Source organism: Ambystoma mexicanum, chromosome 8, assembly GCF_040938575.1.
Source record: "Ambystoma mexicanum isolate Mex_15411 chromosome 8, UKY_AmexF1_1, whole genome shotgun sequence".
Taxonomy (NCBI): Eukaryota; Metazoa; Chordata; class Amphibia; order Caudata; family Ambystomatidae; genus Ambystoma; species Ambystoma mexicanum.
Window position 1 is genome coordinate 650,335,047 of NC_090929.1, and position 25,009 is coordinate 650,360,055.

The window sequence follows — 25,009 nt, forward strand, 5'->3', positions numbered from 1 at the left end:
TGTTTTGACAAGACTTTCATAGAGCAGACTTGTCTAGAAACCTCATCTGGTGAGAACAGGGGAAAGGCAGAGAAGGAGGGAGGAGAGGTGGCAGAAGAAGGCTTAAGAAGGTGAGACATGATATCCCCCATTCCCCTTTCACAATGAGTCTTCTGTCCCTCAAGCCTTTATAGGCTATTGTCAATCCTTTCCTTATTAGTCCCCTAAAATTTTCCCCCAAGAAACACCAGTTTGGTACTGGGACGAGGAAGAGACCAACTAGAGAAACACATACTGACTTTAACACACAGACACACGTACAAACATCAGTTTTGTACTGGGACGAGGAAGAGACCAGCAAGAGTAATGAACGACTCCCAATTCAACAGTTAGCGGTCTAGTCCTTTTTGGACCAATTAACCTGGCAGGTTTTTTAAAAGCAGGAAGTACTGTGAAAATAGAGCCGGCTGTGCAAGTAGGTCTACGGACTGCTGAGCGAGAGCAGACCTCTCCTGCAAGGCGGTGTGGCAAGTGGAGTGCTCGAGACCCCATGAAGGATGCAGAGTGTATGAAGGAAGCTGGAGGCCGGTGGTGAACCGCAGAAAGGGAACTGGCGTTAATAGGCAAAGCTGACGTATGAGGCCCGGGCTGCGAGAGAAGCATCGTTGGGAGAGCGAAGCCACAGAGATCCAGAGCGAGGTGCTGCACGAGCGAGAGGGAGCTCATGGCGACAGGAGGCCTTGCTGGAACGCCATAAGCTTTGTCCAGTGAGTCAACCAAGAAAGGGGGAAGCCCGCAGGCGAGCATGCTAAGCTAGTGCAAAATACCTTCAGATATCCCTCCGCAAATACCTCCCCTCTCGAGCTCTTCGCTCCTCTACCTCCAACTCCAACTCCCTCGGGGTCAGTCGTTTTTCAAAGAAACAAGCTGGGGGTAGATATGTCTTTGGCTGGGGCCTCCCTCTGGAACAGCCTCCCTGCCACTCTAAAACCTGAGGAGAACCATCTCTGGTTCCAGAAGCACCTCAAGACCTTCCTCTTTTCTTCTGCCTTCGCTCCCCCTCTCTCCTGCTGATCTGTTCTCTCTTGGCACCGTGAACCTGGCCACCCTCTGTCCTGCGGCCCAGGTACCTGCTCACCCTGCCACCCTCCCGCACTGCCTCCGGGCCACCCCTTGCACTGGGTTCTCTATCTGACCCATACAGCCCCCCACCTTTTTTCTTCCTGCACTTAGCAGACCTACCGTGTCTGCTGCCTTAAACCTAGCACTTGCAAATTGCTGGCTGCACTAAAACTGCTTGTTGCCTTTATTATTTATTTATTTGTATTTATCTGTTTCTCCTCTGGTTCGCACTTTCCACTTCTCCCCCCTTCCATGCACTTTTCCCCTCCCCCTCTCTCATGAACTTGCGTGTTCTCAATATCACTGGGCCTAGTAAGATCGCTGTTTTGTTCTCCCCTGTTCCCCTCCCTTGCCTTGTCGCGCTCTGAAACATTTGTGTACGAGCGCGATAGAAATAAAATATCAATATCAATATCAATACTGACTTGAATGAACGCAAGTATTTTCAAGGATACCAATCTTGTTTTCCTGTTTGAATAACAAGGAACTCTTGTGTGATCTGAAATCAAGGAACTGAACTGTATATATGAATTGGTGAACGAGCTGGGAAGTGTCCCAAGGAATCGTATTTTGTTTTTTAAAAAAATGATTCTGGTTTAGCCTACAAAAATAAGCTGTTCACAAACACAACAAACAAAACATTTAAATCCTATGCTGAAAGACATCTCAATTAATTAGTAGCATTACATTTAAAAAAAGATGTAACGTCCACATGTAGCTAAAATTCATCTAGTTTCCCTAAAAATACACATAAGAAAGCATACAAAGCCAAAATTAAATGCACAGCGTTGCCCCACATCAACCTGACCCAGAACATCTCAGACAAGGTCACTGAGCCCAAATATCACAGCCTTGTCTCCCCAAAAGCTGCACAAGACAGGACAATGTGTTTCAGTGTTTCCTCCGATTTATCAGTGCAAAACCTACATTCGGTGTTAGTTACTAGCTTGTCCCACTTGGTCCTCAGTTCAAGGGTAGAAAATTGGTTCAAATGGAAGCGCAAGTAAACCTCACAGATTTTTGGCAAGAAAACTAAGTGACATACATCAAAGTGTCAGTTCTCTTCCTTCTCAAACTTGCATAGTCTCTGTAAAGAGAGAGATTTCCCAGCAAGTTCAGATTTCACCCCACTCGGCTGCAAACAGTTTCTGCTTCACTACCCCTGGAGTGGCCTTCATTTGCTCTGCTGATGACCCAATCCGGATCATGATCTCACACAGAGTGGCCGTGTAATGGTTCAGCGGAAATGCTGATTGTAGAGTTGAGAGATCGCCTAAGCATTGATAAAGACAATTGTTGGGTGGATTTAATAATTTGGTATATTCTGCCAAAGTCTTCCACACTGCTCTTGCTGCCAAAGAAGTAAGTCCCAGCTCATGCCTAACTACTGCATTGGTCACAGAGTTGTTCAAGTCCAAGGTTCCTTTCCAGAGCTGGCCCTGGAGTATGTTAAGAGACGCCTGCATATCAAAGGGGACAATACCCGGTCCATAGAAGACAGTAGGTTCAACATTCTGGTGGTAAAATCTGATCAAAGGGACCAAAGAGTAGCGGCACAGCTGTGAGTAAACTCGCTTGTTTTTAGTCAGGAGAGGTATGAATCCCCCCCTTAAAGAGAGCCTTCCAAGCCCCCATGGACTGGTTGTTTGAATGTATCCTAAGTATCTCATGGAAAAGACACTTTCTAGGGGCTGCTCACCTACCTTCTGCATAAAAAACTTTTGGCTGTCTTTTGTTGGAAGAAATTACGACCATTAATTTTTAGGTTGGTTTGGACAACGTAGTGGTGGAATAGGGCCAATTTCTTGTGTTACAGTCTTATCAAAAAGGATGACATCATCCGCAGAAGCGAGCCAGTCGAGTGTTAGTGTTCCCATTTTTACTGGGTTTGTAACTCCCGACTCCCACAAAGCAGCTAAATCTGAAATATACAGGTTGAAGAGGGTGGGGACCACCACGCAACCCTATCTAAGCCCCAAAAAGGTGAGAACAGGTGTGGAGGTGGCCCCCTCCCTGGTCAATCTGACCCTCAGGGACGAATCACTATGCAGCAGCTCCAAGATCTGGACCGTTCTCAACAGCACAGTCCAGTGCCGGAGTTTCCTCCATAGGGTTTCCTGGCTTACTGTATCGAATGCATTCGACATGTCTATAGAAGCCATGTAAACCGGACCCACCACTGCCTTATTTACTTCTGCCAGCAGGTGCAAAATTATCGTGGCATTGAGGGAAGTCCCCATACTGGGTCAAAAACCCACCTGATATCTAGAAAGGAGGTACAAGTCTTTTACCTGTTGCGAAAGTCTCTCAATAATAAGGAAGCAAAAAATATACTAGATGCGTCCATTAGAGCTATTAGTCTGAAGTTTTTTGGATCTGTTTTATCACCTTGTTTGTAGATGGTATCACTATCGATTTGGTGCCAAGTACTAGGGACAATACCCATTTGATAAATACTCTCATATAGTGTCGGCAGGGGACCCACCCATACCTCTGGAATACCGTAAGGACCTGGGGCTGCAGAGGCCTTCACCCTTCCTATGGCCCACCAGGGCAGACCCCCAGTCCTTTTGGTCCAGCAAAGCTTGCACGAGAGAGAGAGGGAGCTTGTGGCGGCAGGGGCCTCGCTGGAACGCCATAAGCTTTGACCGGTGAGTCAACCAAGCAAGGGGGACACCGGGATGGCAGGCGAGCACACAGAGATAGTAATGAGTACTAATTTGAATGAAAGCAAGTATTTTCTTGGATACTGATCTGAATGAAAATAAGAAGTACTTCTGAATACCGATCTGGTTGAAAGCAAGTTTGTGAAAGTTCCTGAATATAAGGAACTGTGTGGTGTGAGAAAGCATTGGTGAGCAAGCAGTGGCAACGTGTTGATGAAAAGGAAGCTAGTAAGGTGTGTTGGTTGTAGTGACCTGTAATGGATGGACCGTGTGGTCCAACAACTGCACCTAGACCGAGTGTTCCCCTTTATGAAAAAGTCACTGAAAGCCCCTATAAAGAAGCTTGTGTTTGAATAACAAGGAACTCTTGGATGATCTGACATCCCTACACATTGTATACGTTTAGATGTAAGGGCAAATATAGGTTTTGGACACAGACGGCCATTTGCTCTGGACTTCGTGACGCAGACTATCCTTAGTTTCCTTTAGGTACAGAAATCCCACCTTACTATAGAGCTAATTAGGCCTTTTTTCAGCCCAGTCCTTTTAGTTAATAAAGGTTTATAGCCCAAACTTTAATCTGTTGGCTGTGTCTGCTTCGTGATGCCGTCACAGACGATAGATACTTCAGCACAATGCTTTAGATAGAATCTAGAGCATTAGTTTGATAAAGGCCAATATTCTGCATTCTTCTATGCTCTAGGAACACTGTTGAACAGCGTCAGATCAAGCAGGCTTCTCTCTCAATTTGGTTTTGCAGATATTGGAAGGAGGAGCATTTCCAGGGTATTGATTTGGTTGACCGAGCTCTGGAGGTTGCCTATGGTGCCAAGAAGCCCACCCTCACTGCTGCAGCTTTACGCTGGATGTACCATCACTCCAAGTTACAGGTACAGGATTTGTTTTTCTTTTTGCATCTGCTTGGCTACAAAAATATCTAACTCTGCAAAGCTACTGCAATGAATGTTTCTTATGACACAACATGATAAATGTGTTTTAGCTTATTTTCTTGATCATAATTATTTTCGAGTGTCCTCCCCATCACAGTACAAGAGGGCTCCTTTCTCGTTGGGTTCAATAACAGTAAAGTCCACATCTACAGCAAGAGTCTTTGGATGCCACAAAAAAGTCTGTCTCGTTCGTGCTCTTTAATCCAGAGCTCCCTTGCCGGGATATGTTCTCCCTTATCCACCACTCAATCTTGGTGGAGGCTTGACTGTCCCCACTTTAATCTTAGTCACGTGGTCTGTATATTCCAGTCCCCTACCTTGAATCCTGGGAGACCTCTTTGTTTGGATTTTAGGGCTCTCAGTGTGCCGGCAAGTTAGGCCTAGGGAGTAGAAGCAGTGAAGGCTGGGTGAGGTGAAAATAAGCCCCAGAGCTACCACCAAGAGGTTGACCACAGGAGCTTCTCTCTGCGTTGCATTTAACCACCAGTACCATGTACTCAACCACCTCCTTGGTGAGTTGGAACCAAGTCTTGTACCAAAGTAGATCTTTCCTGCACCCTTCTCCTACTTCCACCTCCTCAGCTCCATATCATGTGCTTAGAACGCCACTCCTCAACTCACACCATTCAGTCTAGGGGAACGTCTTCGCTCTCTCGTCCATCTGCTGTTCCCATCAAATCTTCTTGCGACTTCATTTTAATACACTCCTCTTCTGCCTCTCTAAACTGCTGCTTTAGCTCTGCCTCCAACCTCTTCTGTTTGAAGTTTTCCTCCTCCCACGGGTCACAAACATAGGGCAGTCAAGTGACTGCACATTGAATGAACATTTGCAAGGGCACATGTGGAGTTGGCTGATTTGAACGCCAACTCTCCTCCAACTCCACTCTCATCTCATGCTCTTTGGATGATTTTCCTCCAGCTACTTTCCTCCTGCTCCAACTCCTGCCACTGTCACCTCCACCAATCTACAATCTACACAGCTCTAACTCCAAACACTCACTCTGAATCCCAAAACCGACTCTCACTTCTGTACTGAGAGCTGTACCTTCCTTAGAGATTGGGTTGATAGCTTCTTCTTGATTGGTTGAAAGGGGGGGGGGGCAGTGACATGACCTAAGCATGTGCAGTCACTTGACTGCCCTATGTTTGTGACCCGTGGGAGGAGGAAAACTTCAAACAGGTCAGCCACTATCTTGAATTTGGGTCCAGAATTTTACCCCTGGTGGAAGGGCTGCAACTGGTGTACTCTCTCTCACACTCGCTCTTTCTGTAAGGAGTTCATTTTGGCTAACCTCTATGACCAGCAGGTCAGTCTGTGTGGTGGGGGAGGGTTTGGGGGAGGTGCTACTGCTTTGTTCTTGCAGCTGTGAGGCTTTCTTCTCTGCTGTGTTCCTGATCTTATCGGGAAAGCGGATTTCTCTCTATAAGTCTGGCTGCTGAATGGGTGAGGGGTGTGCTTCCTTTTCCTCTGCTGGGTATTAAATGGGCAAGGGGTGCAAGTTTCCCTTGACTCTCCTCTTTTGTGCGGTAGAACCACTTCGAATGGATTGTGTCCTCCTACATAGTCCTCTTTTTTGGTTTTCGATATCCAGCTTCAGCTCCTTTGGAAACGTTTTCCCACAGAGGGCACTGTGTGTCGATGCAGTCGACTCGATGCCCCTTGAGGGGCTCCGTCTCGAGGATGATGTAATTGAAGGCATATATAGCAAGCACAGCACATGTTGGTTTCAGTTATGTTTTTACGCGAATACTATCACTTCGAGAAATACGGTGCACTTAATTTATTACTCGCAAGTATGTCGTCTTCATCAACACAGACTACCCCGAAGACCGGGTTCAAGAAGTGTCAAGATTATGACTCGAAAATGTCGTTGACCGACCCACACCGTATATGTCTATGCTGTCTCGGGGTCGAGCATAAGACCTTGGCCTGCTCCAAGTGCCATTCAGTGACTGGAAAGGCCCTGAAGGAGCGAAAGGGGAAATTGGCGGTAGGTCGAAACCCCAAAAAATCTCCATCTGCCCCAACCAAAAAACCTTCTACCGACAAGTCGAGAGGCGACTCTCCTTGGAGAAAGAAAGTTAAAAGGTCGAGGAATGGCTCCCACCACTCATCATCGTCGAGGAAGTCCAAAAAAAAGGCACCATAGGTCGCCTTTTCGACTTCGTCAGACACCTCCCCTGAGAGGGTATCTTGTCCCACAAAAAACTCCACACCGCCTGAATGGGAAGCTTTTAGAGCAGAAATGCGGAAAATATTTGAAAACGAAAAACCGACGGCAAGCCATGCTCCTACCCCACCTTTCAACAAAGCCGGTAGGGAAAGGGCTCAAGCCGAATCTTGCATGCCCTCGAACCCGGGACGAAGGCTTAATCCTCATTGAGAGCTGTTGAGGTTTCGGCGTGATGACAAGTCATCAAAGGATCCTTCGAGTTGAAAACATAAACACAAGTCGAGGTTGTCGATGCCAGCTGCGCCATCGATGCCAGCACCATCGACGTCGGCTTCGGCCTCGAAGTCAGCTATACGTCGACGCTGAATGCCCCATCTAAATTTATGGGGCCATCGAAGTCAAAAAAGGTTTTGACGACTCCTCAATCGTCGAATCCACGGTTTTCTTGATGCCTGAAAAAACATGTTCCTTTACCAAGGAAAGAATATTTCAAGTCTCTGGCCGTATATGAGGACAATGAACCCGCATGCTTCTTATAGGCAGCTAATGTCCAAGGTGGTAGAATATATAGGGTGAGTAGACCTCTGTTACCGTTCTGTTACCGTTTGAGCAGGATGATCTGGCGGTCATCCTGGATAAGGGTCCACAGATGGATACCATACTGCCTTTCCATATTGCTCTCCAAAAAGGGTGGCAGCAAATTGGGAGATGCCAGAATCTATTCTGCTGTGAATAAAACTCGGACCAAAAAATGCTGCCCTTTCAGTAGTGACCCCAACTACCTGTCTTAACACCCCACTCCAGAGAGTCTGGTAGTGCATGCAAATACCGCTACTTCCAAGCAGGCAGCTTACCCTACGCTCCCTCCAGATAGGGACAACAAAAGAGTAAATGGATGGGCAAGGAAAGTATTTTCTGCAGGGAGTATGGCGTTCAAATCAGCCAACTCCACATGTGCCCTTGCAAAATGTTCATTCACTCTGTGGGACTGCATTTCCATGGTGGCAGAGCACATTCCCGAGCGGCAAAAAAGACAGATTATTGGCCATAATAAGAGACGTATAGAAGCCATGTGTAAGTCTGTTCAGTCAGGCGCTAAATTCTGCTGACAGCATCATCAGAGCCATGGCTACTAGCACCGTTCTATGCAGATTTGCATGGTTGAGGAAGTCGGGTTTTGCACCGGATGTGCAATCCAGACTCCTGAACATGCCCTTTGACAGGTCTCACCTTTTTGGCATCAAGGCTGAAGAGAGCCTTGAGAAGTTGCAGACCTCAAAGGCGGCAGCCAAATCTTAAGGTGCCGCTATTAGGCAGCCTCAGCCTTTTCGCCCTAGTGAGCAACCTTGGAGAGGTAGATCTTTTCGATACTACTCTTCAGTTCGAAGAGCAAGAGGAATGGCTGCTCAAAGAGGCCAAAGAAGATTGCCTCCTGGTGGACGAGGGAGAGGTGCAAAGCCAGCTCAAGCAGGGGCATCTTTACCATCTGCCACTGCATCAGCCACCTCAAAACCTCTCTGTGGTCTTGAGTCACAGTTCACCGGTGGGGGGCAGACTGTCTCAGCAACTAGAAGAATGGCGCGACATTACGTTGGATGCATGGGCATTGGAAACCCTAGCCCATGGGTACTGCCTTCCTTCTATTTAGCAATTCACCAGGGAGCCACTCTGAGGATTCCAGATCTGCTCCTTGTGCAGGAAATTTTAACCCTGCTAGAGAAAGTTGCCATAGAACCAGTGCCTGTAGCAGAGAGGAACAAGGGATGGTATTCTCTATATTTCCTAATGCCCAAAAAGGACTGAGACCCATCATGGATTTGAGATACTTGAACAAGTTCCTCAGGAAGGACAAGTTCAAGATGGTCACACTTTCTCATATCCTTCAGGCCCTCCAACTCCAGGATTGGATGGAGGGTGTCATTGGACCTTCAGGATGCTTATTTTCATGTCTCGAGCACAGAAAATACCATAGGTTCGCAGTTTGTGGTTCTCATTATCAGTATCGAGTTCTGCCATTCGGGCTGACCTCTGCCCCAAGGGTTTTTACCAAACAGACGGTGGTGGTGGCAGTGAGTCTCAGGAGAGGGGGGCGGGGGGATTCACGTCTACCCCTACCTGGATGATTAGCTGATCAGGCCGCCTTCTCCCGAACATATTCTGGATAATCTCAGTGTCACCTGCCACTCTCAATGACACCTTCTCAAAAGCTCCATTTCATCAGTGCTGTAGTGGATACATCCTTGGGGAAAGAGCTCGCCACCCGAAGTAAGGGCTCAAGACATTCTACAGATGGTTTCCAAGTTTCTGAGTGCCCCACGTCTCCCGGCATTCGATTTTGTTTTGAGGTTGCTCGGCCTCATGACATCCTGTATTTTTCTGGTGCCAGAGGCTCACCTGAGAATGAGATCCCTTCAATGGGCCCTCAGAACTCAATGTTCCCAGTTCTCAGGAAAGATGTCGGACCTAGTTCAGATTCCAAGCACTGTTGCAAAGGATCTACTGTGGTGGGTCTGCGGGGACAACATTCAGAAGGGAGAATCCTTTTGCCAACCATGGCCGGAGAGAACAATAGTGACAGGCGCCTCACTCTCGGGGTGGGGAGCCCACACGAACGTTCTGACAGTCCGCGGTTGTTGGTCTCCATCAGAGTCCGAACTACATATCAATCTTTTGGAGCTGAGGGCAATCAAACTAGCGCTGAAGGACTTTCTGCCCACTGTGCAGGGAAAGAATGTCCTGATAATGACGGACAACACAGTGGCCATATACTACATTCAACAAAAGAGGAGGTGTAGGGTCACTACCATTGTGCGGAGAGGCAGTGCAGCTCTGTACTGGGCAATTCAAGAAGTAATCTCTCTCTCAGCAGTTCACCTAGCTGGAGATGTGAACACAGTGGCGGATGCTCTGATTAGGCAGAGCACAGTCTCCCAAGAGTGGGAACTAGCTCAGGAAGTCCTTCAAGAGATCTTCACCCTTTGGGGGACCCCTCAAGTGGATCTGTCCGCGACCAGTGTCAAACGGAAGTGTGAACTGTACTGCTCCAGGGAATTTCCCCTAAGAGGAGCTCTAGAAAACTTGTTTGTAGTGGACTGGGAGTTTCCACTCCTGTACGTGTTTCCTCCAGTCCCTGTCATTCCTTTACGTGATCAGGAGGTTGAGAAAGTTCTGGAAACACATGATCCTAGGTGCTGCGGATTGGGCCTGGGTGAAGTGGTACCTGGACCTTCTGGACATGTCCATCTGCCCTCCGATTGCGAGAGGAGGGTCGTGTTCTCCATCTAGAAGTCAAAATACTCCGCTTTCACGCATGGTTTCTGAGAGGCCAAGATATAAGAATTGGGACTTACCGGATGACGTAATGGAGATTTTACTTTTGGCCAGAAGGCCATCAACTAAGTCATTGTACCGTTGCTGTTAGAAAAAATTCTGCAACTGGTGCAGAGACAATAATGTAGACCCTTTTCTGTGCAAAACATCTGAGGTTTTATCCTCTCCACTATCTTTAGCCAATCTGGGGTTCCAGGTTGGGACTATTAAGGGTTATTTAGGAGCGCTATCGATCTTTAGGCGCTCATCAGAAGAATGTTCATATTTCAAGATTCCACTGGGGACACAATTTTTAAAGGGACTCACCAATATGTTCCCCCATCCCCAATTTGGGACCTTAACCTGGTACTAAAATTTCTAATGTGTGCACTCTTTGAACCTTTACACTCATGTCCATTAAGGTTAACTTTTTTTATTTAAACATTTGTTTATTGTATTTTGCACAACAATCGTAAACCTCTTAAACAACATCATGTCAGCATTTCGAGCACCAGGTCAAACGAACCTCAGGGCTTCTCCCTCCCCCACATACAACAATTGCAGATATGCTCGAGTCCTGGCTCAGTGTCCTTTGCCGCCGTCTATTTTTTTTATTTTATTTTTTTTTTATTTGTTTGGTCCCCTTTGGTTTTTACAAAACGAAACCAGAAACTTGGGACACCACTTTTGTCGGACGGACAGAATCCGTGTCAGGATTACAAACACTCCTACTCCGTGTTTGCCGGAAGCCTGCTGGCGTCAGGAGAATTCGCTCTTTTGAGTGCAACATCCAAGAATTTGGCTGTCATCCTGGACCATCTGGGCGAATCTCCTGTAATTAGCCGGAACCAGCAAGTTTCTTCATCAAGGGTGGTGGTGTCTGAAGTAAGTGGTGCCAAGTATGCTTCCCTTTCCACTGCTAAGGCTGGACATGACATGAGAAGGTGGCGGATCGTTTCTACTTGGTCTGAGACTTCGCATAGACGACAGATGGAAACAGGCACACAAGGTCGAGAGGCCAAAATTTCTCTTGTGTTCAATAAGTTTAGTCGAGCTCTCATAAAGGTTTTTCTTAGTTCCTTCTCTGGAAATCTCTCACAGTATTTCAGTGGGACCTTTAGTTGGTTGTGAGTCGGTGGTAGATGTTTTAGAGATTTGTACTGCAGGATCCTTTCGGTGGTATTGATCCAGTCTTGATTTTCCAGTTTCCTTTTTACCCTCGCAGGGTTACTGAGAAGCGCTTCGGCAGTACACGACACTACTTCGAGTTTTTCGTTTATTTTTTTGACCCATTCTACAAGAGGTTTGCAGGTTCCTTTGGAGATTTCCGTTGCCATGATCCGGAAGATCCGCAGCGAGCTAGGAGATAGAGTTTTCCTATAAAGTTGTACAGAACTTTGAGTTACCACTGAGGCTAGAGATGGTAAGCCTAAATCGCGCCGTATTGCTGGCATGGGTGCGGATTTGGGCAGAGCCAGTACTGATTTCCACAAGTAGCCTTCGAGCTTGGTCCAGATCTCTGGGGACAGATTCAGATTCGCCGCCATTCCATAAGTTAGTGCTGGCACTACTTTGGACTTATAGAACTGGAGAGCTGGTGTCAAAGAGAATTTTCCAAATTTTTTGTCTACAGCACGGGTTTGTGCTGTTAAGATTCGGGTTTTTTCCCACAGAGAATTCAAGAGGGCGTTATCATTCGTTGTGTTGTCAATCACAACACCCAAGTATTTGAATTCTTTTACTGTTTCGATTTTTGTCTTCTCTAGAAACCATGTGTGTCATCTGGGTTTCCTTTATGGTCTTGCAGAACGAGATAATATTGGTTTTCTTTATGTTGATCTTTAGATTGTTGCTTTCCATATATGTGTGGATAGATTGGCTAGCTGTCTTTGGAGGCCTATTACCGTCTGATCCAGCAAGATCAAATCATCCGCGTACCACAATCTTGATACTTTGACGTCTCACAGCTTCGGAGGAAAGGATCGGACCTGTTCTTCTGTTGTTTGAAAATCGCCAATAAAGGCTATGAACAGTGCAGGCGCTAGCGGGCATCCTTGTTTGATTCCTCTTTCCGTGTCGATCTTGTCGGATAAGATTCCTTGTTGATTTAGCCGGACTCTCAAAGATGTCTTTGTGTGCAGGGCCATAATTGGGTCGAGGATCGACCCTGGACATTCCCAATTTGTTAATTTGGACCATAGTTTGCATCGGTCCACTGTGTCAAAGGCCTGCGATAAGTCAATCATGGCCATATGGACGTTTGGCGCGCCTCCCTTCACTTTAGCCTTGATAGTGTTGAGAATCAGAAGCTTTATTGCTGTTCCCGCACCCTTTTGAAAGCCTGTTTGAAAGATGTCTGAGGCCGGTGAGTTATTGGCCCACTCTTTGAAATGCTTGAGTAACAGTGAAGCGAACATTTTTCCGATGTCAAGTAAACAGCTCTCTGATCGTTCCAGCCCAGGCTTTAGGATGCTGTTTCAGATCCATGTTAGACAGGCCGTCGGGGCCCGGTGCCCTAGATGATTTTAGACTTGCGATTACCCTCAGGATGTCTTCCATAATTGTAACATTACTCCAGGATTCATTTTGTCCAGCTGACAGTTGGAATGGAGCAGTGAGCAGGGGGCAGGAGGGGGTAAGAGCATAAAGTTCCGTGAAGTGTGAGATCCACTTTTGTTCTGAGACATCGCTGAGAATCTGCTGGGACTTCTGGCCATTAGATGTTTTTAGCAGGGACCAAAAGTCACGGCTCTTCTTAGAGGCCCAAACTTTGAACATGGTCTCGGCGTCGTTCTGATATAAGTTTTGCCCTTCTTGATTAAGACATGCTTTGTAGGTTGCTTTCCCCTTTTGGTAGGCTGTCCAGGCTTCTTCAGTCTTGCTTTTTGTCGCCACTCTTTTCAATTTTCTGACTTCTTTCCGCTTGCCTACCAATATTGTGTTGAACGTATGGCTGTGTTTGGGTTGGTGCCGATTCTTCCCGCAAAGCTCACTTTGTGGGGCACCAATAGGGAAGCATATCCTGGCCGAGGCCCCTCCATGCCACTATTTAGGATGCCTTGTTTTTTGCGTAGTTTTGACTCTAGTGCTCTTATGTTTCTGGATGTAAGACGAATCCGATTTTGTTGTTTGTTGATGTCGATTTCAAAGGGGTAGGATAATCGATCTTTGACTACTCCTCCCCACGATAGGTGTAAGAGATTGTGATCGCTTCCGCTAGTTCTTTGGACTTTGAATGCGACGAAATATGGGATTAGACCTTCTATGATGAAAATGTAGTCTAAGTTGGCAAATGAGGTAGCTCTTTCCCATGTTGGAATATGCACGTCACCATCTTGAAGTGTGGAGACATTATGGAATTGTCTAGACTTCATTAGGGTCAGCCATGCTAGGCCTCTCTCGTCAGTTTTCCTCAGACTCAGGGGAATGGTGATGTCTGCCGAGTGTGTTCCACATTTTGCGTTCAAATCCCCACATATGATGATATTGGTGATATCATAGTTGACTCTGATTTCGTCAATGGTGTTGGCTACTTGCTCGCAGAATTCTTTGGTCGATGTTCTTTCTGGGTTCCAGTATAGATTTATTATGGCGAGATCGGTGCTGGTCCGACAATTTTTCCCCTGATCTTGGTGGTGCCATGTCGTTAGGGTTGCTAACATGCCGTACTCCTCGCTGATTTTTCTGTTCGCCACGATTCCTGATCCCAGTCGTATTGCGGTTAGTAGTCCCGCAGAGGGTCTGCCCGAAATGGGCCTAAGTGCTGGAGAGACTTCGATTGTAAAGCCCTCAAGGGATGGTTTTTCCGATAGCCATGTTTCTTGAAAACAGATTAAATCAAATCAGTTCAAGTTTACGTCGCTGGGTTTGGTTAGGTGGAGATGCCCTCTTGTATTCCATGACGCCATCTGCAATACGATCTTTTTCGTATGTTGGGCAGAGTTCGTTGTCTGATTATTGTTGGTGACGGCATCATGGGTTGACTGCTAATCCTTCTTCTTGCGACTGAAGGTGTCGGAAATCCATTTCCATGGTTTGGTTGATGTAGATGGAGTTGGAGCTGGCTTAGAGTAAGTCGTCTACTCCCTCTTTGTGTGGTAGTTACAGGGCTCTCCTCTCGTCGTCTTGACCTTTTTGCTGTTGTGTGGTTTGCTATGAACCACTTAGAAGGATAATCTGCCGATTTTTCCCTCACTTCCCTTACTCGTCCCGGCGAGACCACCCTTCGTCTGTGTTCTTTTAGGGCGGTCTCTGATCTTATCGCGTCATCAGATTTTTTTTTTTGGGGTGCTCCTCTTTGTCCTTTCCACATCTCCTGGCTCATTTCCCATGGTCTGTAATTTTTCTAGTTTCAAGCCCAAACGATGGAGGTCTTTTGATGCTTCATGGGGCCATTCTTTTAAGGCCTTTGATCTTATGTGCAAGTATGCTTTGGCTCTGTGCTCCCTATGATAGGGCTCCACCAGAACCAAATCATTCGTCAGAAGGTGGCGTAGTTTGTCGACTTTCGCCATTATTTTTAAAACTGACCTTCTGTTCAGAACCATGTAGTTGTCTTTAGAGGAGAATTGTTCTAATTTGAATAATGACGTTCCGGCGAGTTTCAGGTCTTTTTTAGATTTAGGTTTTGTGGGTCTGTGGTCCTCCTTATGGGAGTGTCTTCGATGATTTCTCAGGGCATGCTTTCGGGCCTGCCCAGAGTAATTTTCTGAGTCTCTGCTCTGAGCCGGCTTTTGTTCTCTTTTCTTTAGAGATTTTATGGCCTCTAACCCGGTGCTGGGAGTACTCGAGCGGGGTCTTTGAGGTCTACTTGTAACACCTTTTCCTTCATTGGGTTCATCCGGGTGCAAAGGCAGCCCCACTTGTTTCCGGGCGCCTGTCTACGTATGCTTAGGTTCTTCCATTTGCTGTGCTGCTGCTGCGCAGATCACTTCAACGCAGTCAGAATGGTGGGAAAGATTCAGTAAGTCCGAAACGGGGCACAAGTCGTGGGACCATTTTGTAACACCCAACTGTTCTTGCCATTGCTGGTTGCTAGCCATATCCAAACGACTGCTTTCCTTGTTTTCGTTGGCTTTGGCTAGCCTCACGTCTGAGAAACTTACTCGGCCTACTTGAGTGGTGCTTGACATGCTCACTAAAGGATCAGATGGTAGTTTAGGTGGAACGCGAAGTAGTGGGCCGTCCGTCAAATCTTTGGCAGCGGTTTTGGTCCCAAAAACTGGGCACACACCCGATCATGACACTGGCGACTTTGCCAGTGCTTTAACGAAAATTGGGGCCAAATCCTTTTGTTTTCCTGCCTCTTCAGTCTGGGTACTTCTGGTGATTTGCCAGTGCTTTAGCGAAAATTGGGGCCAAATCCTTCTGTTTTCCTGCCTCTTCAGTCTGGGTACTTCTGGTGATGGGTGTAACGGTACACCAAGTGTGGGAACCCATGTTTGACAGTTCATTCCCTAAATTTGTTATTTTGTCTTCCAGACTCGTTTGTATGTTATTTGAATTTCGCTCGACGGTCGTTAAGTAACCTTCAATGAAGGTAATTTTATCCTTGAGTGAGGCTATCATAGATGTATTATCCTTTAAGGCCTCATGAATCGACTTGTAGAGCTTATTAAATGGATTTAGCGCTATTGTGAGAGCCGACATGATAGATAACAGGTCTGTTGTTTTTCTTTTTGATGGTGTTTCTTTATCAAACACGCCAGAGATTTCACTTTGTCTTCTGTTTCTATTTGGCGTGTGCCATCCTCTTTCATTTTGAATCTGGAGAAATCTTTCGGATGGTCTCTTTTCAGCTAATGTAGTTCAATCTTGGGTGTTGGCTGATGTTTCTGCCCATGTTCTATTGCTATTGGCCTGAATATACGGACGGGTCCATGCGTGGGGATCTTCGACCTGTGACTGTCTGGCAATGGGTTTAGACCTATCCCGTGCCTCTGGGGTGTAAGAGGGCGCAGGTGTCATGATCTCTGCTTCCAAAAGGTCAGCGTTTTCCCAACTCCCTTGGAAGCAGATCCATAACTCAGGTTCTGAGTGCCAACCAGTCCCAATTGGGACCTTTTGGACCCAGTCCTGGCGCCACACCAGGCTCATAAATATGCCCAGTCCCAGCGCTGGAAGCGCCGGGCTCATAATGCTTGGGTGGACTTACCTGCAGCAGACCATGCTGCTTACTTGCCTGCCAGTTGAGCCTCTGATCCTCTTCTGTTTGGAACTACTTTTCCTGTTGGGTGGGGCTGGAGCCACTCCCTAGATTTAGAACACTGGAACTCTTCTGGAAGGCAGGAACTCTTTTCTTACCAGGAACTCTTTTCTTTCTTAGGCCTGGCTGTGGAAGGAGACACCTAAGCACTACAGGAGGCTATTTAAACCACACCCGGTGGATGAATCTTGCTTTGCGTTATTCTGCACCCTCTGCAGCAGGACGCTCATCGTGTCTTCTGCATCCAGTCCTGGGCCTAAGGAAAAAGGCTTACCATCCTGAATCCAGTCTTCAGCAACACCTATAAAGACAAGAAAGAACAGGTTAGCATTCCGGCATCTGAAAGGCAAAGGCTTACTATCCTGAATCCAGTCTTCAGCAACACCTATAAAGACAAGAAAGAACAGGTTAGCATTCCGGCATCGGAAAGGCAAAGGCTTTCCTACTCTTCGTGCGCTCCGGAGGTCTTCATACTGCATTCCGGCATCTGAAAGACAAAAGCTTACCAACTCTTCGCACGCTCCGGAGGCCTTCGGCGCTGCATCCGCATCTGAAAGACAAAACAAGGTGCGTTTAAAGACATTGGGGAACTTTAATACTCACGTGCCATTACTCCTTTCCACATCTAATCCAGTGGGTATTCCGGCACCCTGCAGCCGCTCCGAACTCGTACCTGCAAAATAAAAAGACAGTTAGAGCGCATCGTGAAGCAGGCAACAAGCGCTTACTCACGTGCTTCCAGGCGCTTCTATTCATCACACGGGCTCCATCTTCAACTCACTTCAGCCTGTCATCCGCCATCGCCGGAACCCTGCAAAACAAGAGACATCATTACTAAAGACTTTAAAAAGACATTTGAATGACTCGAAACTTACCGTTCGTGCAGTAAACGACGGACAGCAGTCCTCTGAAGTCAAGAGGCCTGCGCTACCTATCCAGTGAAGAAATTGGCTACAGCACCCTGCCCCGAGGCAGATGGAGAGCTCGGCATTCACTTACCTAAGGTGAGAGCGTTAACCTTTGGGGTCTACAGGAGAGGAGAAGAGGAAAGAGATAGGGACACCCCAATAACCCCAGTTCATTAACCCCATATTTTCTATCTGCAGACATCTTACTCTACACGTCAGGCATACAGTGCACAGAGGTCCAGCCCAAAGAGCCAACCGGGTGCTACACATCACCTTTGAAGATACGGTAGTCGCCCAGTCAAGACCGGCGCCTCTGCGAGAATCAGGTGAGCGTTACAGCAGGGTCTAGGGCTTGAATTTGTGATGATGGGTCTTTTTTGATCTCTGTAATCGGTTTACTTGTCCTGGAAATCTTCTGGGGCTTTGTGAGGTCTTGTGATGTTGGTGTTTTTTTTGATGCGACTGCTGAGTGAATCACTGGATTCGTTGCTTCAATGCTAGGCCTTTCGCTTGGCTTCAGGGCAGTCTGAGGTTTTGCGATTTCTAGTTTTGGTACAAGTTCTTGTGAGACAGTTGTGGGAAGGATCTCTACCCTTACTACTTCTGTGTTTCGGTCCGCGTTGGATGTACTGCAGGCATGCCATTTGATTATTGTCATTGGATTCTGCTGGTTCTGGTCGATTTTGCGGGCTTTGCTCAGTGGGGATGGATCCTGAATCGTCTCCAATATTTCAGCGTCTGACATCACTTGATCTAAATCCAATTTCCTCTTATTGTGTTTTATAAAATAGTCCCACAGGGAGGCTGATATCAGCGGCGCTGATAAGCCCTTGGAGCCTCCCAGTGTTTTTGGGCCTGCTTTCCAGCCTTTTTTTGCTTGCGACTTGTCGCCCGTTGTCTTTACTTTAGCCCTACCCTTCATTGTTTTTTTGAAGATTTTGGGCCTAGTGGAGGCATCCTTTGATTTTGTATGTTCCCTCTCCTGTGATGTACAAGGTTCTGAGGGAGGGATGGGCTCGAAGTTTGCAGACGGTCCGACGAGTTCTGAGTCCTCGGTGTTCTTTGCCCGTACTTCTTCTGTCATTAAATTTTGAGTCCCCGTTGTTTCTGAAGAAGGGAGTTGGTGAGGCACATTCGCTTCCTGTGTCACTTCGAAAACTGAATCGTCATCGTTTTCCCTGATTGGGTAACTCACCATGTCTTCATTGTCTGTTGCCCAGGATTCAGTTGGGCTAAGCGTGGTTGTTGTGGCCCCTTTTTCAGAGCCAGTTATCTGGTCGCTCGAGGTGCTTGCGCTAATGTGTATTGTGGCTGCAGTTGAACGACCATTACCCGACCAAGTCGTTGGTTGCCCACCCCTGTCACTGCAATTTTCCATGACCGCCAGTTGGTTACAGGGCGGCGTAGGTTGGAGGTGTCGCTGTTCAATTTCTCCTTCCACAGAAAGCACCCCCCGCCATGCAGACCCCTGCCGAGGCCGTCCTCCAACAGCCTCTGGCAGGATGTCACTCGCCGAGTCGGTATGCCGGCGGGGGGTTTGTGATGTGGAGAAGGAAGGGACTATCCGTTCTAAGATTCTGGTACCATTAGCTGCTTTAATTTTCAGTTTGTCGATAGCTGCGTCGGCCGTCCAACCACCCGTTCCTGGGCGGTTTGTCATACGCAAGGCGTTCAGTGCAGCAACTTCAGAAACGCTTTGAGGAGGAGCATTATGCGCATGGGCCAAACCTCTCTTACTCTGCTCCACTGGGGTCGAGGAGGAGGCCAGACCAGCACGCGTAGCGTCAGGCTCGCTCATGTTGACTTCTGGTTCTGTGCTGTTAGTTAGCGAGCTTGACTTTCTAATGCCGGGCTCAGGGTGTATTTTGTTGCTACGCATCCAACGGCCTGGGTCCGCTTCGGTGGGCGATAGCGGCGCCATCAGTCCAAATTAGATAAGTGGAAGATGAAAGATGAGAGAGTGAGATATCGGCGTTGAGTCGCCGGTTTCGTTAGAGTTCGTTGGGGTTCGTTGGTGCTATCAAATGTTCCCAAGTAGAGCCGGTGTGGGTCTATCTCAGTGCCGGCTTGGCTGATTAGGGGGGGAAGAGGGGAGGGGACTCACTTGGCTTGCCTCACCTCCTGTCTCCAGCCACCGGACACCAGACACACTGCTTCACACGCCGCGCTCCGCACATGCGCGGTGCTTATGTAGAAGGTAAAAGGTTCCAATCCAATCCAGTTGAAATTGAAGAAGGACTCAGTTCGCCGCACACGAATCACGGAGCGAAATGAGCAGCTGTCTGCCCTCTGTCCTCCACCAGACACACTGCTTCACACACCGCCGTCTATTGTGTAAGCCATCGCGGCCTTGTTTACCATCTCAACCTTTCCTTAACCCCTAGATCAGCATGACTTTACCCCTCCCTTGTTTCACCCCCCAACGACATATGCGAGATTGGACTATTGGAAATCGATAAAGCGAGAGAAATCATGGATGGGTGTGCCTTTAACGTATAGGATCTGATGATTATTGCATTTGGACTGTCATACGTGGGGTCTTCTAGAAGTCTGTGGGCGAGTCTGAGATTGCACGTCTAAGGGGCTCGATTACCGTCGACATGGTGCCCCAGTTCTGTGTACCTGTATGTCACTATATGAATGGGTCAAGCAGGTTCCAGAGTTTATGTGACTGCTCTGTGTTGGTCGTATTTAAATGCATTTCTCTCCAGGGAGCATGTTTTGGCAAGCACCTCCGTCCATTGTGGCTTGGTGGCTGGTGTTTCCGCCTTCCAGTTTTAAGACTGAGTTTATGGGCAGCAAATATAGCAGTATTCATAGCTCTACAGGCCATTGGGTCCGTGTGTCAGTCTATGTAGTTAGCCCTGAACAGCATGTCCCCTGGAGTCAATGTTATATCTGCATCTGGGAAGTGAGTCACCACTTGCCCGTGGACCATTTGCCAATATTGTTTTATTTGCGCACCCACACGTCAGTCCCATTTTGTACATTCTAGTCTGGGTATAATAGTCGCTGGATAATCTTAAATTGAATTTCTCTGTTTTTTATGTTTACTGAGGTCCCTGGTATGGCTTTCAGTTTTCCTGGGCTCGCAGAGATCGCACTCTATGTATACTAGGAACTATCGCGACATTAAGGTCACCACAGACAAATGTCATTTGTCCCATGAAGGGTGCGCAGGCTGAAAACGTGTGTGTGAAGAAGGCTGGGGTATCCATCGTAGGGGCATGTATGTTAATGAGTGTAATAGATGCTGATATAGCAGCCCCGTCACCATCATGTATCTGTCCTCCCTGTCAGATATAGTGCTCTGCAGTGAAAAGGGGATCCTCCTGTGGATCAAAATAGACACTTCTCGTTACCCCCGATAGGGGGCATGACCCGCTGCTCCCACCCATCCCCACTCCAGCTTTTTTGATTCCACCTTATTGAGGTGGGTTTCCTGGAGAAATATTATGTCCCCCTGAAGGTCCCTTAGGTGATACGAGACTTGCCTTCTTTTGATGGGGTGGCCCAAGCCCTGTACATTCAGAGTTCTCAGCAGTGGTCGAAGTGTACGAAAAGTAGTAGTGGAACTATGTTCCGTGCTGGTCTGCACCCACTCCCCACTAGCCCCATCACCATGTCCCCTCCCACACACAATACACACCCCCATACACTTGCACCTGCTATTTAAGGGAACGTTCAGTACAGTGCACTGAAAGTGCAAGTTTCAACCTCTTCCTACACTTTTATTTTAAAATGAAACCATTGCAGAACGGTTCCTTTTTAAAATAAAAGTATAGGAGCTGTAAAAGATCATTAAAAAAAGTAGAGGAGCACCGCTCCCGCTCACTTCGACCACTGGTTATCAGTGTGATCTTAGCCATCAGCATACAGGGAGGGACCTAGCTCTGTCACCCCTGTGGCAGGTGTCAGTATAAGCATCAGTCCCACGTGGAATGTTATGGATTAACAGCACATTCTGGCTGCCAGGTTTTCTATTTCCCTCTATCCAATCCCAAACTAGTACCCTTTCAACCATAACCAAAACTAACGGGAGCAACATCTCCCTCATAACATTGGGAGTGATCGGGTCCCTCCCAACACCATAGCCCATGCATGGTGTCTGAGCACGGATCCCTCATCAGAGGGCATGGGTTTATGGTGATCGTCCGGTGTGCTAGACCCGTGTGACATCACATTTAGCGCCTGCGTGGAGATTGAGGGCCACACGTGGCAGACTTTATTGGCAGCAGCTTTGAAGTTATTAGGTTCGTCAAAAACAGTGTTAGTGGGGGTTAGATTGCCTGGGGGTCAATGTGGCCGTCCAGGCCAGCCATTCACATACCTGTCCCTCCCATGTCGGAAGAAGCTGCAAATAGCGTCAACACTGTGTCAGCTTCCAGAGCAGCGGTTACGTCAACACCGCCGCCGTCATAACAAGGAGTGATCCTCGATCGCAGGGACTCGTTGATCTTGCTTGTTCCGATCGATATGTGGAATGTGTCGGCCATTTCAGAGGGTAAAACCTAAGCCGTTGGCCCTTTTCGCACATGGTCTGGCCCCCTAAGGCTTCTCCCGGGTCTTTGTCTTCTTACCCTGTTCTGCGGTGAGCGATAGTCGGACGATGTTGTCGGCTGAGACATTGGCATCCGCTGGTCGGTCTCCTGTGGGAAGTCTGTTGACAATATGTTCTGTCTTTGCAGGAATCGCCATGCGTCTTCCGGGTCTTCAAACGAATACCATTGGCGATCTATTTGGATACACCACACCGCTGGAATTATAGATAGTATTCTATTCTAATTTTTTTTATATAGCGCCACAGGCCCCAGAGTGCTCAAACAGGACAAAACAAATTAAAACAGGTAAAGGAGAAGGCATCAGAGATGCAAGATGGCTGTGGTCAACAGGCAAGCAAAATGAATAGACTACATGCCACCTACATCAAATAGGAGAGTTTTAAGAGCTTTCCTAAATTGAGCCAGTTATGGCAGCTGTCTGATGGACATAGAGAGACTATTCCAACTTGAAGCAAGGTTGTGAAAGGAGATCCTTATTGTTAGATCGTAAAGTACGTCTAGAGGGTTACTTTGTAATCCGTATTCGGAGGTAAGTTGGAGCAGTGCCGGCAAGGCACTTATAGACCAATCACAAGGCCGTAAAATGAATCCATTCACGGACTGGCAACCAGTGCAGTTTCCTCTGGGCTTGAGAAACCTGTTCTCTGCGTCCCAGACCGTAAATGGCACATACAACTCCATTTTGTATTGTCTGAAGTCTTTTCAGGTTAGCTGTTGACGTACCAGCTAAAAGATTATTACAATAGTCGATTTTCGAATTGATGGTAGCTGTCGCTATCATAGCTCTGTTACCCTCTGAAAAGTAGGGTCGAATTTGCCACAGAAGGTGGGTAGTGTAGATACAGCTGGTACTAATATAAGCCACTTGTTTTTCAAAAGTGAGATTGTTGTCGAAAAACACACCCAGAGTCTTAACAGAGCTAGAAACCAGGATGATGGCTCCCCCCACCAGAAATGTTTCATATCGTGGTTCAAAGGCTTTCAATTTAGCTGGACTACTGATAATCAAGATCTGTCTTTTTATCGTTGAGTGGCAAAAAATTATCCTGCATCCAGGTTTTTATAGCATCGTACACCCTAGTAAACAGGAGTGAGTCTGCCTCATAAAACCTGTGAGTTCCAGGACAATCTGGGTATCATCCGCATGATTTGCAAATTTGATCCCCAGACCGTCAAGAACATCAAAACACAGCTTTTAATAGAGATTGTAAAGCAGGGGGATGCAATGGATCCCTGAGGGACTTTCGCAATTAAGAACCGATTCCTCGGACTTAAGAACCCCATGAACAAATCTTGTTCTCCTGGGGCCTAGAAAGGATCGAAACCAGTTGGCCGCTGATCTTGTGCAGCCTCCCACCTCCATTAGCCTGTCTGCAATCCTGTCATGATTGAAAAGATCAAAAACGTCCGACAGGTCTAACAACATCGCCACTATCCCTTTGTCAACTGCGCCAGTTAACAAGGATTTAAAAACCACCAGCGCAGTTTCTGTACCCTGGTATTTTTGAAAACCTGACTGTCTGGTGGATAGGAGACCCTTCTCCTCAACAAACGCATCATACTGAACACAGGCTACTAAACGGCCAGTATCTATAGACCTGCCGTTAAGCCCCTCAAAGAGGGGGTTGAAACCTTTCCGGCATTGAGAGACCTCCGCTGAAAAGTCATTGAACAGTCTGATGAGAACTTGGCATGTTTTCACCTGGCCGACCGATCTGTACGCCTTTAAGATGGCATTTTATGCTGAAAAATTCAATAGTCGAAGCGTGATAGGTCTTGGACTCTCCCCAGATGCCGGTTTAGGGACCGGCGCCCGGTGTATGCTTTCGATGTTATAGTCCCGGGGGTTCTCTATATGAAGAACATCTTGCAGAAAGTTATACATAAATGTCTCCAGGTCTGGGCCCTCTGCATTCTCATCGAGGCCGACCACCCTAAGTTTATTGCGCCTGGACCTGTTTTCTTGGTCTTCTAGCTTGGCACCGAGGCGCTGAACCTCTCTGATGACTGTCTGATTCGGTCGTCGTCAACTCGTGATTGTCCTCAAGCGAGCTGATGCGCTGTCCGTTTTCTGTTGTCCTTTCCCCCTGGGCATTAAGTCGCGTTTGGACATCTTGGAGGTGCCATTTGATGTCTTGGACCGTGGTGTTAGTCTCTTGTGTGCGCTGGCCAATGAGCTTCATTTCTGTCAGGATGGCCTGAAGTTGTGCTGGGATATCCATCGTCGTCTTGTGCCTTGTGGAGCGACGCGGGTGGGGTCAGCTGTGTCAAGGTTGCCTGTTGGTCTCGCTAGCTTGTCGGTTTTCCCCTTTGACATAGCCCTCGGGGTGACCCTTTCCACAACCACGTCTGTCGGCAGTGTGTGTCTCCCAATTCCACCACTGGTAGGGGTCAGGTGCTTCTGCGGGCCCCAATGTGGCTGGTCGGTGTTTACCAACCCCCTACTATTGGCCGGTCTGTACTCGGCCTGCTGATTTCAATCGATTTAAAATAAAGGGTATGCAGCAGGTGGTGAGTATGACCTTGGCGGATTGCGGGGCGACGCAGGGTGGTGTTGACTGTGTCCGGATTACCGGTTTCTCTAGCTGGCTTGTCGGGGTTCCCCTTTGGGATAGCACTCTGGGCGACCCTTTCTACCACCACGTCCGTTGGCTGTGTGCATGTCCAAATTCGACTGCTGGTACGGGTCAGGTGCCTCAGCGGGCCCCGATGCGGCTGGTCGGCGTTCGCAGACTCCCTATTTTTGCCCGGTTTGCATTTGGCCCGCTGGTTTCGATCGTTTTGAGATAAAGGGTGTGCTGCAGGTGGTGAGTTTGTCCCTGGCGGCGTGGCCCGGGGAGAGTGCCGGTATACTGTCTGCAGTTAGTGGGCCTTGCGGTGGCGCCGGTCTCCCCGGGCCTGTCTAGGTCGTCTTCCCCTCTGGCTCGGCTCGGCGTCGGTAGGGGGTGCAGCTCTGCATTTAAAGAGCAGAAGTAGGGGAGTAACAGTATGCAGTGCGCTCAACTTCCTAGACTCCAGTCAAATTGCAGAAGAAAATACACACAAGGTTCCCCATGGTACCTCGGAAAACGATAAACAATAAAGATTGGGATGTGTATTTGTACTGCGCAAACCAGACTTTCAAATTGCAGTGA

General features: G+C 47.7%; 1 protein-coding gene across 1 annotated transcript in view; it reads left to right on the forward strand.

Moving 5' to 3' along the window:
- The window catches only part of LOC138472281 (aflatoxin B1 aldehyde reductase member 4-like), a 577,056-nt gene that overhangs the window by 503,407 nt on the left and 48,640 nt on the right, over positions 1 to 25,009 (forward strand). The window contains exon 6 of the mRNA XM_069610393.1: positions 4,528 to 4,657. Within this exon, the coding sequence (XP_069466494.1) occupies positions 4,528 to 4,657 (130 nt within the window). The remainder of the gene's footprint in view (positions 1 to 4,527; positions 4,658 to 25,009) is intronic.